The sequence below is a fragment of the Rhincodon typus genome, chromosome 3 (genome assembly GCF_021869965.1).
Source record: "Rhincodon typus isolate 14 chromosome 3, sRhiTyp1.1, whole genome shotgun sequence".
Taxonomy (NCBI): Eukaryota; Metazoa; Chordata; class Chondrichthyes; order Orectolobiformes; family Rhincodontidae; genus Rhincodon; species Rhincodon typus.
The window spans coordinates 68,332,834-68,352,881 of NC_063334.1; the positions used below are offsets into that span (position 1 = coordinate 68,332,834).

The following is a 20,048-nucleotide window of genomic DNA, read 5'->3' on the forward strand; positions in this document are numbered from 1 at the left end:
ACCTCAGTCTTAAAATGTATTTAATTACCCCATCTCCACCACCTTCTGAGGCAGGGAGTTCCAAACTCACACAATCCCTTTTATGTCTGTCCTAAAAGGTATCCCAATCTTGAAACAGTTCACTCTAGTCCCAGACTAACCCATAAGAGGAAAACACCTATGTCCACCTTCTCAAGATCACCAACAATCTTATGCACTTAATTAACTCACCCTTCACTCTTCTAAACTCCAGAGGAAACCGGCCCAGTCTGTCCAAACCTTCCTCATCAGATAACTCACTAATTCCAGCTATCAATCTAATAAAACTTTTCTGACCCACCTCCAGCCCACTTACATTTTTCCTTAAATAAGGAGACCAAAACTGTGCACAGTATTCAAGATGTGATCTCACCAATGCCATGTATAAATGAAGTATAATGTCCCTTCTCATCTTCTTGGTATGACTCGTACTATTAGTATTATAGGTGGAGCCCAATTATTCTGTTCAGCCCTTTGTGATTATGTTGTCCATCTCCAGTCCTTTTAGCTCATCGTTATTTTCCTCATCATAGCACATGTCACTAGACAAGGTCTGCAGCAAATTAGTCTCGCATTCTTCTGAATCAATTTTTTAAAAATTCACTCATGGGTTGTAGATGTCGCCAACTGGCCAACATTTATTGCCTATCCCTGGTTGCCCTTGAGAAGATGGTGGTAAGCTGACTTCTTGAACCATTGCAGTCCGTGTGTTATAGGTAGACCCACATGCCCTTAGAGAGGGAATTGCAGACTTTTACCACAGGAACAGCAAAGGAACAGTAATATATTTCCAGGTCAGGATGGTGAGTGACTTGAAGGGAATTTGTAGTTGGTGGTATTTCCATGGATCTGCTTCCCTTGTCCTTCTAGATGGAAGGGCTCATGGGCTTGGAAGGTATTGTCTTAAGATCGGTGGTGATTTTCTGCAGTGTACCTTTCAGATAGTGCACACTGCTGCTACTGAGCATCGGTGGTGGAGGGAGTGGATGCATATATAGATATGGTGCTAATCAAATGGTCTGCTTTGTCCTGGATGGTTCCAAGCTTCTTGAATGTTGTTGAAGCTGCACCCATATAGGCAACTGGGGAGCATTCCATCACACTCCTGACTTGTGCCTTCCAGATGGTGGACAGGCTCTGGGGAGTCAGGAGGTGAGTTACTTGCTACAGTATTCTGAACCTTTGACCTGCTGTTATAGCCTCTGAATTTAAATGAGGAGTCCAGTTAAGCTTATGGTCAATGGTAACCTCAGGGATGTTGATAGTGCGGTATTTAGTGATGGCAACTCTATTAAATGTCAAGGAATGGTGATTGGATTGTCTCTTATTGGTGATGGTCATAGTCTATTATTTGTGCAGTGTAAATGTTACTTGCCATTTATCAGCCCAAACCTGGATATTGTCCAGATCTTGATGCATTTGGACAGCTTCACTATCTGAGGAGTTGCAGATGCTGCTGAACATTGTGCAATTATCAGTGAACATCCCCACATTCTGAGGAAGGGTCACTCGATCCAAAACGTTAACACTGATTTCTCTCCACAGATGTTGCCAGACCTGCTCAGCTTTTCCAGCAATTTCTGTTCTTGTTAACCTCACTTCTAACCTGATGATGGAGGGAAGGTCATTGATGAGGCAGCTGAAGATAGCTGGGCCTAGCACACAATCCCAAGGAACCCCTGCAGACACATCTTGGAGGTGAGATGACTAACTTCCACAACCATTTTTCTATGTGACAGGCATGACTCCAACCAGAGGAGAGTTTGCTCCCCAGTACCCATTGATTCCAGTTTTGCTCAGGCTCCTTGATGCCACCCTTGGTTGAATGCAGCCTTGATGTCAAGAGCTGTCATGCTCACCTCACCCCTGGAATTCAGTTCTTTTGTCCATGTTTGAACCAAGGTTATAATGGGGTCAGGAGCCAAGTGGCCTTGGCAGAACCCAAACTGGGCATCACTGAGAAGGTCATTGCTGACCAGGTGATGCTTGGAAGCACTAGTGATGACACCTTCCATCACTTTACTGATCATCAAGAATAGATTGATGTGGCAGTAATTTGGCTGTATTAGATTTGTCCTGCTTTTTGTGTACACCTGGGCAATTTTCCATATTGTCAGTGTTGTAGATGTACTGGAACAGCTTGGAGAGGGGAGCATCAAGTTCTGTAGCACAAGTCCTCACTACTATTGCCAGAATGTTGTCAGGGCCCATAGCCTTTGCAACTTCCGTTGTCTCCAACAGTATCAAATTGGATGATGACTGGTATTTGTGATGCTGGGCACTGCTGGAGGAGGCCGAGATGGATCATCCATTTGGCACTTCTGGCTGAAGATTGCTGCGAATGCTTCAGCCGTATCTTGGCCTTAAATACTTGAATCCGTGATAAGGTTCACTAAACATCCAATGATACTTGATGAAAACAGTGTTTTATGCTGAGTGTTTCGCTATTATACAATTATATATTTAACTAGTTCCTTCCAAGCAAGGCCTAGTTTATGAACCTCAAATATGATAATGGGTAATTTTGCTCATTACTCCTTATTGGTAAATCAAACTATCATCCTCCCTATTAAAATTATTTTCTTTCTTCAATAACTTTAATTTTATTAAATTGATGCTGACTCAATTTGAGAGGTGTGCTATGATCCCACCTGATGTTACTACTGGACAAGTCAGGGAAAGGATTGTAATCTAGCTTGAAAGATTCTTTTTATATTTTACGAAATGTAGTGGTCTTTACAGACTAGTCACATGAGGCTCCAAGTTTTTTTAAGAAAACAGAAAATCATTTTTTAACAGATGAAAACAAAATATAAACCCGAACTCATAGATGCAGAGGACAGTTGAGAAAAAAATCCTAAAACATACATCAAAATAAATTTCCAGCCTATTTCCCATCATCATCTCTTACAGCAATTCAAACCTAGAGAAATTGCACTGTTATATTAAATCTTTAAGTTTGATTTAATTGAATCTTTCCAACTTTTGTCCTGTGAACTGTGGAATCTTCTTTCAAAACACAGAGTTTGGACTTTCTCAGCTTCGAATAACCTACAGATTTCCAAAAAAAACTCCTGGTCTGGAAGCTGCTCAAGCTAAACTTTTTGTTTGAAATTATGTAACTTCTCTTTTTCCCACAACTGTTCTGATTAACACCCCTTCACAGGAAAGAAACTTTACTTGCTTCTGACCTCAGTCAGGCTCCTCCAAAATGCTGTAACATGTTTCAGTCTCTGGGTTTTCTAAGCCAAACATCAATCCTTCATACTCTTAAACTGAAGAAAAGCTAACAGCCTTCAATGTTTGCTCCACCTGTCATAAACCATGCCAATAAATACAATTTTCCATTAACTCTCCAGGGGTTCCCTGTGTTGACTGTCTCTGTCTGAGACAACAGTCAACCTCAAAGTTAGTTTAGAAGGCACGGAGTATTCTTTAACTTAATCAGTTCTCTTCTTTTGTTCTCAAAGTCTCAAATATCAAGTATCTAAAAATATTAAATATCAAAAATATTCAAATATCAAAATATTCCCAAATATAAACTGTAAACAGTTAAAAGAAACCACACTAGTCACCCTTCTGCCAACCTAATACTGCACTTAAATCCAAACTCATTACCCAGGAATGCTCAGAGAATTCTGAAGAAGGGTCCCGACCCAAAATGTCAGCTTTCCTGCTCCTCTGATTCTGCCTGGCCTGCTGTGTTCCTCCAGCTCCACACTGTGTTAATCCAGGAATGCTCAGCTGGTCAGGCTGCACAATTCCTTTGTTCTCTTTCACCTAACCTCCTGGTGAGGGGCTGCTCATGTGCTGTTTCTCTCCAGGAGTTATGCTAGGGGGCTTAGACCATGCTAGGTTTTATCCCTGATCTCTTATCGGCTTCCATCCAATCAGAGGCATCCATTTCGTGTTATGACGTGCCGATCCTCCAATCAGGTACGGCTTCCCTTTTTCTTGATTGGTCCGAGTAGCTGCTATTGTGTATGTGACTGTTAGCACATCCACTCGTTTGGCTTGAGCGACTCACAGTCTCTCCATTCAAGTTTTAACCCTTTCTAGAGATAATAAGAACTGCTGATGCTGGAGTCAGAGATAACACAGTGTGGACAAACACAGCAGGCCAGGCAGCATTAGAGGAGTAGGAAGTCTGAAGTCTGAAGAAGGGTCCCGACCCCAAATGTCAACTTTCCTACACCTCTGATGCTGCCTGGCCTGCTGTGTTCCTTTAACCCATTCCAGCCCTGGCCAACACCTGCTTGGTGGCACTTCCTGAATTAAATCACTGTTCCAGAATGACTGGCTGATCAAAAACCGTTTGCAAAAGCTCCAAACACACACATGCCATTATTTTAAGACTCCAAACTCGCAAAATGATAGTAGTAGATATGCAAAGCACACATCGCTCATCACAGTAGCGATTCCGGAATTATGTTGACTGATGTTTCCATGTGAACCTTAATATCCTGTGAAGCTCTATCCAATGTTACTTGGACTACTGTGCCCTGTGAATTTTCCTTGAACATGCATCAATCTTTATTGAGTTGATCTCAAATGACCCCCTCATTGACCTGATCGACAGCTATTTGCAGTAACAGCCATCTCCATGCACCTTCCTCCGATATACCTCCTTTTTGCAGTTCTATCACTCTGCCTTCCCAAACGGAAAATGCTGCGCCTGATGTTGGCCTGAGTATCAGGAAAAAGACTTTCTAATTGCCTTAACTGGGGCCATTTTCTTACTCAGTGGCAGTTTATTTGTTTCAGCAGATATCTGACGATGGTTAAATCTGACTTCTCTTGAGTCACTTTCTGCCATTTCCTTGGAGAATGCTGCTTGGAAAGCTATGTCAAAGCTTAATTTTGGCAATGTTAGCAATTTACTGACAAGTTCCTCACTTTTTTATGTCATACACTCAAATCTGTTCAACAATGCTCTTTCTTAATTCTTTAAAATGACAATGGATGGATAGTTTTTGTCACAACCATGATAAATTCTCCAATATCCGCATTGGAAACTGATCCCTTGTTTCAAACCAATCACTACCAACAAGCTCCAATGGTTTGGAACTGTACTGCTGCTGAAACTGAAACACAATGTCTGACAGCAGCGCGTCTCTCGGTTTAGCAGGGATAATCAAATTCTTGAGTCTCTCATGTTCTGCTGGGCCTGTTCCAATCAAAAATATCACTCTTTTTGTTTCCCCCCTCTGCCTGATTAACAGCCAGGTTATTATGAACATCCAGATATGACAAGTAGTGAAAATCATCTCAAACCAATCTGCATACACTCTGGAACCCTCTCGATTGTGATTATGCTCTCCCAGTGGTACCTACTGATGCAGCCATCTTCAACAAACAGTCCACACAAATGTTCAAACACCTTTAAAGAAGATTGGATTTTTAAATCTCTTTTACAGCAAAAACAACTTACAATTCCCCCTACTTGTAAGAATTTTATCCAACATAAACTTGTTTGAGTAGGGACATTAGCAATCTCCTCTCATCTTCAAATGTGATATCTTTGCAGGATAGGCTAAAATAAAGTTGAGCACATACAGAGTCGACACCAAACTAACAACCAGTTTTATCTATATATATATATATAAATAGCCACAAGTGGGTGCTATTACCAGTAACAGGTATTTTGTGAAAGTTCCACTGGGCCAGCAAGTCCTTTTTTTTTGTGTTAACCCAAGGATGGAAGCAACTATTATTACAGACTGGTGGAATCGTGAGAAAATTTACTTATTTATTCTGCATGACATCAGGATATATGTTCATTGAAGGGGTTATAGGATACAAAAAGAATTCCAACAGACAATTAGCAGTACAATTTATCCAAAGCTTCATTTTCAAGTACAATTGATTGAGGCCTGTATTTGTGAATCATACTTAAGTTTTCTTTGCATCTGAGAAAGGAAAACAATTTCAAAACAACATGTTCAAGTATGACAAAAAGGGTGCCATTAGAAAAGTTGAAATTGAAGGAAATCTAAAGTTATGAGCAATGTTTAATTAATTAAGAACAATAACCATATTGGGTCAGGTGACTATATTGGACAGCGGTCTCCCTCCAAATTAAAGCTAAAATTGAAATTCTTTGCTTGGAATAACCAATATGAGTGCTTGGGTTATAAATTATCCCTCAGATCAGTGGAGCGAACAGAACTATATCACCAGTTAACCACATTTTTTAAACATTCCATCCTAAGAAAAGGCAATTGAAGTTCCTCTAAAAGTTTCAAATATGTTCAATATTTCCAAATTTTTCAAGTGCTTTAGTAAAAATAGGTACATAGATATTTTGCTAAGTTACTGTGCACATAAAACTGTTTCAAGTCCAGGGAGGTACCCCTGATACTTTACAGTTCGAGGCAGCAATTATTTTGGGATTCACTTCAAGACAATGAACTCTTGTGAGAGACCACTGCATTGATTATCTTGACACTGTTTCCTTACTGCCATAAGAGTGTCATCTCTTTACACTCAGAACAATTTGAATAACCACATTGAACAAATCTCAATGCAAGATTGTCAGGGATTGCTAACATTGTCTTTTGCATTTTACTGTGTCAATAGCCATTGTCGATATCTAAATTTAGGTGTTATTTTTACTGGAATAGAAGAAAGAAGATACCATTAATAGCACATAGCCACAATGTGAAAAGAAATATCTTCATGAGAAAAACAAAAAATTGCATACAATAAGTACATATTTTATTCATGAAAATACAAAACATTTATCAGCATTTAAACTAAATAGGGTCTCTGCATTTCATTTCTTTTTATCAGTAAATTTCATCTATTGTTATAATTTCCAATTTTATTCTTACGCATGCAAAGCTATTATGGTTGAACAATATGTATAGACAAACCAAGGAGCACACTAAGTTACCCTCAAGTTGCAAATCATACAGATCTAGACACACATTTTGCTTCTTTATTATGGCTGGGTCAATATTCTAGAATTCACTACCTGACGCTATTGTGGGAGAACCAGCAACAGAAGGACTGCAATTGTTCTACATGATGGCCTATCTGCATCTTTTCAGGTCAACTAGGTATGAGCAATAGAAGAAGCTTTGCCAGGAGCAAATGAAAAACAAATGTTTTCACCTTCCTACAGGACCTTCTTTCAATGAATGATCAAATATTTCCCAATTTTTCATTGATCCATTACCAAATGAAATAATGAAATGGATAATAAGAGAACATGTCATACTGGTCAATGTGACAGAGTACCATGGGACTGCATCAGCAATGAATTTTACACAGCTTCAGACTGGAACAACAAGCTCATTTAAATTGAGTCCACCTTTTGCTTATACAAGTTAATTGCCACAATGAAAAAAATCAGTTTTTTTTCTTATATTCTAGACAAACAACATGAACTAAGATATATATCCACAATTACTATATTTTCACTTTCATGTCTAGTGTATCTTTCATTTGCTATATATGCTTGGTCGAATTTATTTTCTCCCCTGACAAATTTCCTTTTCTCCACCTCTTTCGTAGAGTCATAGAGTTATAGAGCTGCACAGCATGGAAACAGACCCTTCGGCCCGACTTGTCCACGCCAACCAAATATCCGCAATAAATCTAGTCCCATTTGCCAGCATTTGACCCATATCCCTTGAAAGCCTTCCTATTAATATACCCATCGAGATATTTTTTAAGTGTTGTAATTATTCACTTCCCACATGGTCACTACCTTTGTCTCTCTTCCTCTTTTCTTAAAAGTGTCGTCGTTTTGATCTTTCTTTCCAAAGTTCCAAAACAACGTAACAGCTTATAAAACAATAATTACTGCTCCTCGACTTTGAGGAAATCAGCTCCAACACTGAAAATACGTCAAAAAGGAGCAGCTCTTACAGCGATAATTTTTTCCCATCCTCCACCCTGGATTCAAGTTGCTGACCTTTTTTTCCATCGAATCATGGAATGTGGGCATTGCTGGCTAGACCAGCATTTATTGCCCATTCCATTGCACAAAAGGATAACCAAGAGTCTGGGTCTGGAGTCATGTGTTGGCCAGACCAGGTAAGGATGGCAAATTTCCTTCTGTAAGGGACATTAATGAATTATATTTTCTTTATGACAGTTGACAATGGTTACACTGATTTCTTCTCTATCCACTATTGTGGAATTTGAACCCATGGTCCCCAGAGTATTGGCCTGGGTGCTAGATTACTATTCCAGTGACATTACCATCACCTTTGTTGACTTCTTTCTTGAGGAGGGTTCTTCAGACATTGATTATCCTTCAGCAGCTCAGCCAAATGGTTGCCAACGGGTAGCTGAATTACCAAGAAGCATAAGTAGCATTGGTTAATTCAGTAGGCTGGGCAGTTGGTTTGCAATGCAGAGTGATGCCAATCGTGTAGGTTCAATTTCCATAGCTACCAAGGTTACCATGAAGGTCTTACTTTCTCAGCCTCTCTCCTAGCCTAAAGTGTCCTGAACCCTCAAGTTAGATCACCACTACTCATTTCTATCTAATGAGAGAGCAGCCCTTTTATTAGTCAAGCTAACTTGTAGCGGTTTAAGATGATAACTCAAAACCACCTTTTCTAGTGCAATTAGAGATAAGCAATAAAGCTGGGCCAGCGGATGATGCCCCCATCAATAAATGTAAAACAAACTCTATGTTTATGCTACTCTCCTTATGCCAGGGAACTGTGTGTCAATTCTGACTAATGCTTCAGCTATCATCTCAGCATTGTAAAAGAAATGTACAGCTTAAAATAGCTTCAGCTAAAGCCAAATTTGGTTTAAAGTGTATTTTTAATTAACCTGGTCAGACATGTTATGACACATCTCCGTGACAAATGGATGAAAGTGCAGATGTTCTGGGCCTGAGGACTATGCCACAAGACAGTAAATCTTGATTGAATAGTGACTTAACTTTGAGCTTTAAACTAACATTCAATATAAAATTAAAATGGCACAATATTTGTGAATTTTTTTTAAATTTGAGGATCATAGATTCACAGAAACCCCACAGTTTGGAAACAGGCCATTCAGCCCGACAAGTCCACACCAACCCTCTGAAGAGCACCCCACCCAGACCCATCACACTACCCAATCCCTGTAACCCTGCATTTCCTGTGGCCGATGCACCTAACTCACACATCCCTGAACACTACGGGCAATTTAGCATGGCCAGTCCACCTAACTTGCACATTTTTGGACTGTGGGAGGAAACCGGAGCACCCAGCAGAAACACACGCGAACATGGGGAGAATGTGCAAACTCCACACAGACAGTCGCCCAAGACTGGATTCAAACCCAGGTCCCTGCAGCTGAGGCAGCAGTGAAATAATCTAAAGCTTCCCTAATTTAAAAGAATGACTGGATTATATCTCAACGCTTAAAAGTTTAAATACTAAAGTTGATGAGATGCCTGACCTCACTGATGTGTCTGTTAATCAACTTATTGCTTCTTTCTGCTGAATAAATAATTGGTAGTTCAGAACCATTACATGACTTCATCATGCTCATCATCATCTTTCCTAATATCACTTCTCTTTATAAGCTTCCAGCTGGTTTTGAAGTAACAAGTTCTTTTGAGATCTTATCAGTTATTAGGAACTCAAGCCAAATCAGCTTTTTTTTTCAACTTTTCAAGGCCCTGATCAATGGTTTCCTTGGAGCTGTCAAATGTTGGTTATTCCGTTTTGTCGTACGCACTTTGGTGAGCACAATCAAATTTAATGCAACACTGACAATGAAGAGGATTAAACTTTATCTTCCATTTCATCAGTCTCAAGGGTAACTATAGAACATAAACATTTTTTGGCTCAACATTATTTAATAATGACATTTATATTAAAAAAGAAGTTAACACTGAATTTCTTCCAAACATTGTTCAGTATTTTGAATGCACCAAATAACATTCCAATTTTATTTCCAAAGTCAACAGTCATCTTTTTAGTATCTATGGTCAGAACTTACTGCCTTCTCTCTCTCTTGTGCTGGCAACACATGTTGAACTGCCTCATTTAATGTTCATGTGTTTCAGTTAAGCAATAGTTTTCTCATGGAACAAATATTTTTGAATTGGTTTACGAGCTATTAGCAGTCCATAAGCTGAGACGATGAGTTTTTTTTGTAACTCTGCCTTTGTGTTTCTTTTAACCATCAAAGAACATTACTAGCCATCTTGTGTAGTTGAGAAGTCAAACCAACCACATGAGACATGATTTCTTTAAAACACTAAATTTTCCTCAATCATTCAGCTACCAATTTGGCAAGGCAACCTTTTAATCAGATCTACAGATATAGGCAGAATCTTTCTAGCCTCTGAACACCATGGACAATGGCAAGAAAGTTGGGAGAATTGTATGATATGGCCAGCAAAGAGCTTCTTGTCATTGAAAGCAAAGATCTCCTACTTTTCAACCTAGTGTTGAATGGCAAAGTGAAATTCCTGCTAGACAGCATCAAGAGGCCATTTTGCACACATAGCACGCACAAACATCCTCATGATAACATCATCTCACCTCATTAATATGCAATTTCCTGTTCTCCCGTCCACCAGAGTGAAACTAAGTGGCAACAATTCACAATATGAAAGATAGAGTGATAACATGATGATTCCCGCTCACTGTTTCCCCCTCCAGCCCCCCACCAGTCACCTACATCTCAGGGCATGCTCCATTGCAGCAAACACATTCACATCCATACCTGTCCAGCAAGCACTTCAGGTCCCTATTGGCAAAGTGGAATGGCACGAAGGCTCATAGATAGAAACCCTCCATAAAACTCAGCAAAATTAACACTTAGCCAATTTCTGACAGAATTCAGCCCTATGTTTCTAATTTACTCAAATGGAATTTCAATACAGGTTGCTACAGTACCTATGCAAAGCAGTGTGGTGTGAATAGAAAGTCCGCAAGATGCTTAATCTAGAGACTTCAAATGTGAAGCGATGGAGCTAAGCAACTTTGTTTTTATCCATTAATGGGATGAGAGTGTCGCTGGCTCAGCAGCACTTATTGCCCATCCCTAATTGCCAGGACGGCAGTTCAAAGTCAACCACCTTGCTGTGGGTCTGGAGGTAAGGATGGCAGTTTCCTTCCCTAAAGGACATTCATGAACCAGATGGCTTTTTCGAACAATTGACAATGGATTCATGGTCATCATTAGATTCTAAATCCCAGGTATTTTATTGAATTCAAATTCCTCCATCTGTTATGGCAGGATTCAAACCCAGGTCTCCAGAATGTTATCTGGGTCTCTGGATTAACAGTTCAGTGATAATACCACTAGGTCATCACCTCCCCTGGAGTTTGGATTGCATAGATAATAAATATAAATGAATCTGTAGGCTTTATGAATAAATAAAATCAAAAGAGAGAGCCTCTAAATGTTAAATCATATCTGATAACTCCTCAGACCTATACTGTCCAAGGATATATCCTGTGATGTTATAGTCACTGTATGTTATCAGTGGAAGCTGGCATAATGATTTTCAAACCATATATTCAGGTGAGAACATAGTGAATGTTTCAACAAAAGTACTGGGGATCCCAATGACAAAAGAGAAGAATGGTATAGTCCAGCAACAGAGATGCATTGGAATTATACGAAACTTGGCCCAGTATTGAAAGAATATGAATATGAAAATAACTCAAGAATTTCAACCTGCGATTGATGACATATATTATGTTTTTCCTTATTTCCATGGAAAAACCTTTCTTAATCGAGGGTGGATGATTTAATAATGGATGACTCTTAATAAGAGTGTTAATACTGTGCAATTAAATATATCTCTCAATGAGGATATGTTTTAAGCAGAAAATATTTAAATTGAATCATTTTTGTCATTCTAATTACAGAATTAAGTTACCATGTCTTGAAGCATAAAGATGAGTTTGATTAATGGATATTCACAATGGTTTTAACCTAGAATTGAAACAGTCATAAATATACAGAGGTTCTTTATGCTACATAATATACACAGCTTTTGGAGCTAAAATGCCAGTGTTCCAATAAATTATTAAAAAATTGAGGAAAATCTTTATTATCTATGATAAACAATTAACTAAAATTTGACTCAATAAAATATATTGCCACTGGAACACTTCTAATATTTAGTTTTAGATTTCAGATATTTATCAACACTAAATGTAAATAGTATTGAAGAAGGTAGTAGGAACATAACCATGTTAATAACCAGTGTCTAATTTGTTATACTTGTTGTTTGCTTTCCACTGTGATAGCTTCAAATCTTGAGAATCATAGCACAGAAAATTGGAGAAATTGCAAATTCTAAATAAACTGTTTCAAGGAATTAAAGACATATACTTTGTAATGACATTCTGATAATGATACTTTGCCATCCATTTTTATACACAATTTCTATTTTAATTTAAATACTCCATGGTGAAAGGAAGTTCAAAGTTCTTGACTGCATCATGAAATAAATCTAAGCCCATGAGAACTATTTTTCTTAAAAGTCAGCAGGTTATGTACAACCACAACTAAAAGTTGACGTAACATCTTTTAGTCTAAAATGCCCCAGGACACTTCTTGTACATAATGTACAAGATGAGTTTAGCACAGCACTGATCTCTCAGAGCTCCACAGGCCTCAAGCAAAATCATATCCATCAAAAACAAGCATCCCCAAAGCATTAGCAATACCTTATTTGGTGATCAGAAATGTTTTCTCACTCATTTTGTTTTATTATGCCCGTAGAAAGGTCACTGCAAACAACAATGATCAATAAATCCTCTTAATAAAAGTAAATTCCCAAACTGTAACATCCTTAATTAATTTACTGGATGACAGAAGATATTGTAGCTCAAATTAATCAATAAATTAATACCAATTTTAACTATATTGCATTAAATATATTCGCAAAGCTTAATCAGTTTACCAACTGTTTACAGGAGGCACATAATTCCACTCCATTGCAATTGCTTAAAGTATAGTGATGCACACAGATATTCGAGGTACTTACTAAATTCATAGCATGTCCTTTTATAACGACTACATGTCATTGCCTATGCGGTGACTAGCAGCTGCAACATTCCTGCTGTAATTGTCACAGGCCTGTTGTTTTGAGTTCTGTTCATCCCTGACCCACAGTAAACATCTTTTCACGCCCATTTTAAACAGCAGGAGAAAATTGGGCCAATAGCGTACCAAATGTACATCCTGCCAAAGAATAGCCGGTCTACAATGAACTGCAGATGTATCTGGGTCTGTTGACGATTCGGGCTTTTCATTTAAAAAAAAAAGAAATTGCACGTGGTCCCGAAACTAACTCCAGACACCACACATACTATTTCGTTCCGAACCATTCTTTATTCTAACATTCACAACATGTGTTGCTCCCTATGACAAGGACGATGCTTTGAACTAACAGAAGAATCGTCTAAAGGACCACGAAAGGATTTGGATAACAGTGTCAATAGCAATCTCCCAAAGGCACAAGGGGACAGCATTTTGATTCATTGCTACTTACGGACTTTACCTTCAGGATTTTATTTTTAATTCTCTTTCGTGCTGTAAACAGGAGTGGTAGTAAAGTGAAGCAAAGGCTGTCAAGTAATTAATATATATTCAATTGGTTGTGAAAATGAATAAAGGATTGACGACAGGGATATACCTTGTCATTTCTAAGCTCAAATAAACCCCCCCCACCCAATACCCACCACAACACCCCACACCCCCGCAGCAAGAGAATACTAACGTTATTGTGGCAGCTTAAAATGAGAATGTTATATAACTAATCAGGACTGTTTCAGAGCGCGCCGAGACCCTGGGAGCACAGCAAGACCAGTGTATTTCGCACTGAAGAATGAGTTTTAGATTTGTAAACGAAATTAATTTATGCTGGAATACTGCCTTCTAAAGGAAAGAGTTATAAATCAGACTGTATGTGCATTTACGTGAACTAAATACTAACAACTGTTACAGATAGGATCACACATAATTCATATTTTTGACGATAGATCATTATTTCCGATTCAGCTAATTCCCTGTGGACACTGCAATTAATTGTGGAATTCGATAAATTTATTACTAGATCAATGAGTGACATTGAGGGATTGGTAGACATATATTTCATTCCAAAAAGTGAATATCCCATTACTCTTGAGCGCTAACAAGGCAGTTCACTAACATCTCATTGGGAAGACAAGTTGTTATGAAGTGTGTGTGTGTGTGTTTGTGTGTGTCTTTTGCCAGGCGTGCGCGGGCGGGCTGACAGGGGGGGACTTGTCATTGAAACAGGCGCCTGTCTGTTCTCCAGCCCGGGGAGGGAAAGGATACCAGGGGCTGGGAATTGTGTAATGGTCTACAGCGGAACATGTCAGTTTTCCCTGAAGAGGAGAGAAAAGGGCCCTTTATTAAATGTCTGGAGTTTTGTCTGGAATCCGGTGCAGTTTACCGAGGGCAGCAGATGTTCCAGGAGTTGGTTGCTCCCTCGCCCAGTTCCGCACACTCTAACTAAATGTGTTCGCCCGAAAATGGATCGATGTTCCTTTGGCATGTCAGTAGAAAGCTGGATTTCTTTGGCCTCCTCCCCCACCCACACCACACTTGCCCCCCCACCACTCCATCAACCATTCCTTACCTCTTTAAGTTCTTTAGCCACGTCCTTTAAATCGCCCAGGACTAATTCCAAATCGTCTACTATAGTCTTGATCTGCTCTTTTACCTTTGCCTTGCAGGCTGCGCCCTCCGGCTGTTTCGAGCTCGCTGACATTATTTGAGTTGGGGCAGAGGGGCACAGAGGATCAGGAGGTGAAAGCCGAGGCGCTCTTCCCCATGATCTTGTTGCTTCCTGGCCGCCTCTGACTCGGTCTCCGCGCCGTTTGCCATCAACTCTGTGTAACTGCGGGCTCCCAAGGACTGCGGAAATCTCGCCAGCACGCCTGCGTCAGTGTGCATGGCAAATTAGAAACACCAACAACATATATATAGAGAGAGAGAGAGAGAAAAAAAAAATGTGTAAGTAAATATTATCCCAGCCTGGTTTCCATTAAAACCATCCCGCACATGCTAATACCGCCCTTGCCTCTTCGGGATAAACAATTCTTGTGCTGGAAACCAGGCGCCTCTCTTTCTCCACGTTACATCCAGAAAGTGCTCTCTTCCTCGGAATAGGTTCACAGAGAGAGCCACTTCACGCTTGTTTTATAACCCGGAGAGTTACTGAAAAGAGCGCACGGAAAGGAGGATTGTAGACAAGTCTCGGATCCATCAGTACTGGAGACACAGAGTGAGAAAAAGAGAGAGAGAGAGAAGCCGGCTAACCTCCCGTTCAATCGCACTCGACTCCACCATCCGCTTCCAGCATCTTGGAGCAGCCTATGCTTAAGCGTTTTACGAAAGAGAGATTAGTGCTTTCACTGATCGCAGGCAGCAATTCGGTTCGTCCCTATTCCACCCCCCAAACAGCGCATCCGCTATTTAACGGCAAATAGCTGGAAACAGCAGGGATCCGCAGTTACGAACCCGAAAACTGGCGAAATCTCCGGACTTAAGGAGAACTTCTCCCTCCAGATATTAATGGAGAAAACGATGTCGCCAGCAACATTCGGGCTGGTTCTGGAGGGTCACTGGACCCCGAAACCTTAACTCTGCTTTCTCTCCACAGATACTGCCAGACCGGCTGACTTTTTCCAGCAATTTTCAATTTTTTATATAACATTCGGATTAGCTTAACTTTCAAAGTGCTGGGGAGTTTCTCAGATATTCTCAGCCTGAATGGGATAGAGGTCTCTTGTAGGGATAAGGACAGATAGAGGTGAGCAGAGATTGAGAAACAGAGATTGACCTTCACTTCCGCCTTATTGCCCATCTGAATTAAGCTTGTCTATGCTGAGGACTGATGGATTAGAATCAAAAACTAAAAGCAAAATACTACAGATGCAGGAGACCTGAAACAAAGTCAAACAGTGCTGGAGAAACTCAGCAGGTCCGGCAGCACTTTAGAGTCATATCGTTAACTGTTTTCTCCCCACTGCAAGACCTGCTGAGTTTGTACAGCACTTTTAGGATAAGAATATCGGATCTAAAACCTGCGAAAAGCCCTAAATCCGGAACGCAGTGTAGAAGTGAACAGGGTAATGAGTGTTGGAGAGTTCGACCAAGATTATGGCTATGATTTCAGATTTGGTTGGGTATAATTTTCAATCGATCCCTATTAATGCCATCAATAAACAAAATAACACTTCCTTGTTAATTTTCAAGCCAAGTCCATGTCTGCCACAACATATTGTGTCCCACCCACCTTGGGAAACAAAGCAGAATGTGAACTGGATGGTTTATTCACTGAAGGCCAGCAAGTTAGCGGTTCACATGACTCCGTATCGCGCCCGTGTACAGCATCCACTGTAAACCATCTCAGCAAAGATATGTGAGCATGTGAACAGATTCGTGTCCGTTAGTGGGAACTGAATAACGGAGTTCGGTGCCAACATGTGTTCCTTGATTGCTCCACGAATCACGGAGCTGGTCTGTGTGTGATGTAAACATTAATGACCAGTTGTATTACTGAATTAACAGCCTTTAATTTAGCTGAGTTGCTGCTGTTATGGGGACTAGGCAATTATACAGCAAATAAACAGCAAACATCACGCTGTGAATAGTTTGCTAGCAGTTCCGCCCCAGAAGGTGACTGCAGCGCCCATGCTCTGGATTTTTAGCCCAGGTTATCAGTCTGTTCCAGATACCAGACTCTTCAGCGATGTTCCCAACAGGAAACCTGAGTTATACCGTTGGCAACACCATCTTGTGGATATTAACTCCCAGTGACGGGCTGATGCTGTGATCGAATGTCTACAAAATGCGGAAACAAATGGTGTTTTAACGGTGAGTGGGGATTCGAAACTCCACGCTTCAGTTTAAAAGTTGAATCTCTGGGCAAAGTGTTCGTCTCACCAAGAAAAAAAAAAGTGAACCTCACAGCCACCTCCACCCACACACCCTTCCCCACGTCTAACCCTGTACCCTCACCCCAATGCTATGCCTAGATATATCCTCCATCTAACCCCATCTGCCCACCAGTAACCCTAGCTCTACACTCCACACAACCTTCGTCCCAACTTCTACCCCACACATCTAACCATAACACCCCTCATGCCGCACCTACCCCTACATCCCAGACACATCTTCCATCTAAATCTACAACCTCTGTCCCTAATCGTATACACCAGACACATTCACTCTTAACTACACCCCACACAGCCACTGTCCCTGTACCCCATACGACCCCAACCCCAACCATCACCTTCCCTAACCTTATACCCCGGGGGCAGTGGATTGTTACTGTATTAGTCGTGGACTTGTGTTCTAGCAACATGGGTTTGAATCCCACCATGGCAGATTGGGTAAGTTAAATTCAATTAAAAATTGGAATTCAAAATAAAACTGGCCTGATGACTACAAAGTAACCATTGTCGAATTGTTGCCATAACTCATCTGGCTCATTGATGTCTTTCAGGGGAATCTGCCATCCTTATTTGATCTGGTTTACATGTGACTTCAGACCCACAGTAATGTGGTTGACGCTTAACCGTTCTCAGTTGTACAACTCCATACAACCCCCACCCCCAATAATCCCACAGCCCTATATCTAAATCTACTCCCCAACCCTATTCCTATTGACTCCTGGCTCTAACCTATACACCACAGAGACCCCACACCACCTGCCTGAACCATTTCACTCATTTTCCTGCCCATATACCCTGCACATGAAATCCCCCAACGCTACTATCCACCACACTCAAACTCAATGTCATGCCCTATATCTCACATACCTCCATCACTATCACTATATCCCACACACTCCATCACTAACCCTGTATCCTACACACCGTCTGTCACTAATCCCATACTCAACACATATCCCCACTGCATCGCAATACCTCCACACCCCATTCATAACCCTATTTACTTCACCCCCTCAACATTTAACCCCTCACACCTGCATCTAACCTTACACCCCACAGGCCCACTTAAATCCCATAACCCACGCACCCAAACACCTGCCTTTAATCCTATACCTCACCCCTGTTCTCCATCCATTCTCTCTTGGTAAATTCATTTATAATTAATGCAGCAGTGCCAAGCATTTCCAGTTATAGGAGTATACACGGATAATGCGTTTATAATCCATAACCAATTGGTGTACTGTCGTCCTAGTGTAGAGTAAATCTGTACAGTCTACAGCCCTGCTCACTTGATGTCGCTCTTAAGGGACGTTGGAACCAGGTAAGGCTGTAGTTCCGGTTGTTCAGGTTGTAAACCCCGCGCCGATTAATCGAAACTATTTGAAACAGGCTGCTGTGCGGCTTCTAATTGATTGAGCAGAAAATGTGACACTGGAGCGGTCAATATATTGGCAGACAAGATCCGGAACAGCAAAGAAATACATTCGTACAAACATTGGGATTGTGGATCGTCTGGAAAAGACAATTCTGTTAGTTTAAAAAGAAACACACCCACGATGGTCTCGTTTTGTTGACCAGGTTGTCAAAAATAAGAGGGAGAATTCGGAACCTGCATTTTGATCAGGGTGCCCATTATAAAGGTTAAAATTGGAAATTGTTTTACGAGTTGTTCAGTTTGCAGGAAGTGATATTTTACTCGTATTTCAACCGAGTAAAGGCGTTGGTAAAGGGAACTGAACGTGATAATCACTAACAGATGGTAAAAAGATTTGCCTGGGATTTTTAAAGTCTCCCACCGATTCACTGTAATCCCAGGTTGCAGGAACTGCCAGGAATGGTTGTTTGTATGACCCTGCGATCACACTGTCACAATATAGACAAAAACAAACAGCCGCATGCTGTCAGCTCCGTCCCAATACAAAGATTTGTTAAACGTAGATACCAAGCCAGAAACCTGGCATTTGTTCAGTATCTGATACTACACTCCCACGGGGCTGTGGACATATACTGCATTGATGCTGATGCACAGGCCAGACTATTGAGAAGCCGAACGTCGCTGCAGCAATGAAAAACAACTCAGACCTGGGTCCTCAAAGAGTGCCGCAGCAGTGGGCACCAACCCAGTTCTGAAGGGTACTCCGGCGGTGAAATGGATCCTTAAAGAGCGTTGGGCAGGACTCAGGCCACATCCCTAAATAATATTGCAGCAATGGAGGACAGTAAAGCCAGTATCAAATTCTTAAAGGGCGCTGCAATCTTAACAGTGTTGCTGCATCAATAATAGAAAATCAGGTGGGACTTTAGATCAGCAATGCTTCTTAAAAGGCGACAGTATATTTAACTTTCTTTAATCAAATTAGTAACAAATAGGAAAATTGGTTTGCACCAAGGTCAACTGATCACTTGGAGCTAATTGTCTTGACAGACTTAGACCTGGCAACTACCTTCTAAAAGACTACAATTTTCTTTACTCCTTGCAAGTCATGCTGGCATTTTCTCCTGTTTGAGTGATAACTTTCGGTTGCATCCAGATTGATGTCACCCTACCAGGTTTGATATTATAAAAAAAGAAGTTTTTTGAAATGCAGTTGCATTTTCTTTGGTCAAATGAACATTTTGACACATTGAGGAACTCACCAGCCTAGTCAAATCTAAATAAGCTCCTGGGAAATCCATTCGTGACCATACGAAATGTACACCACTCCCTAAGTGTAGAGTACTGTGTGTCCATTTCGGCAGTGGTAGGTTGTTTTTAAATTCATGGACAAGATGAAGGATAGACCAGCATTAATTGGCCATTGCTAATTGCCCAGCAGGCATTAACAGTCAAAGAAATTGCTAAAGGTATGGAAAACATGTAGGCCAGATCAGTAAAGTTGGCAGTTTCCTTCCCTAAAGGACATTAATGAACCTAACGGGTTTTCCAACAATTCACAATGGATTCATGGTAATTAGTAGATCTTAATTTCATACTCTTATTGAATTCCACCACTTGCCGCGGTCCCCAGAACATTACTTGGGTCTCTGGATTACCAGTCCAGTGATAATACCACTAAGTCATCATCTCCCCATGAACTAAAATAATTTAAAAGTTCTTACTACTGTACATTCCAATTG

The 20,048-nt window shown here is 40.6% G+C and overlaps 1 protein-coding gene across 1 annotated transcript in view; it reads right to left on the reverse strand.

The window, feature by feature from the left end:
- prr16 (proline rich 16) overlaps window positions 1-15,410 on the reverse strand; it is a 220,487-nt gene extending 205,077 nt beyond the window's left edge. The window contains exons 1-2 of the mRNA XM_048595109.1: window positions 15,292-15,410; window positions 14,609-14,909 (exon numbers count right to left, since the gene is read on the reverse strand). Of these exons, the coding sequence (XP_048451066.1) occupies window positions 14,609-14,740 (132 nt within the window). The 5' untranslated portion in view covers window positions 14,741-14,909; window positions 15,292-15,410. The remainder of the gene's footprint in view (window positions 1-14,608; window positions 14,910-15,291) is intronic.
- Between the last annotated feature and the right edge of the window lie 4,638 nt (window positions 15,411-20,048).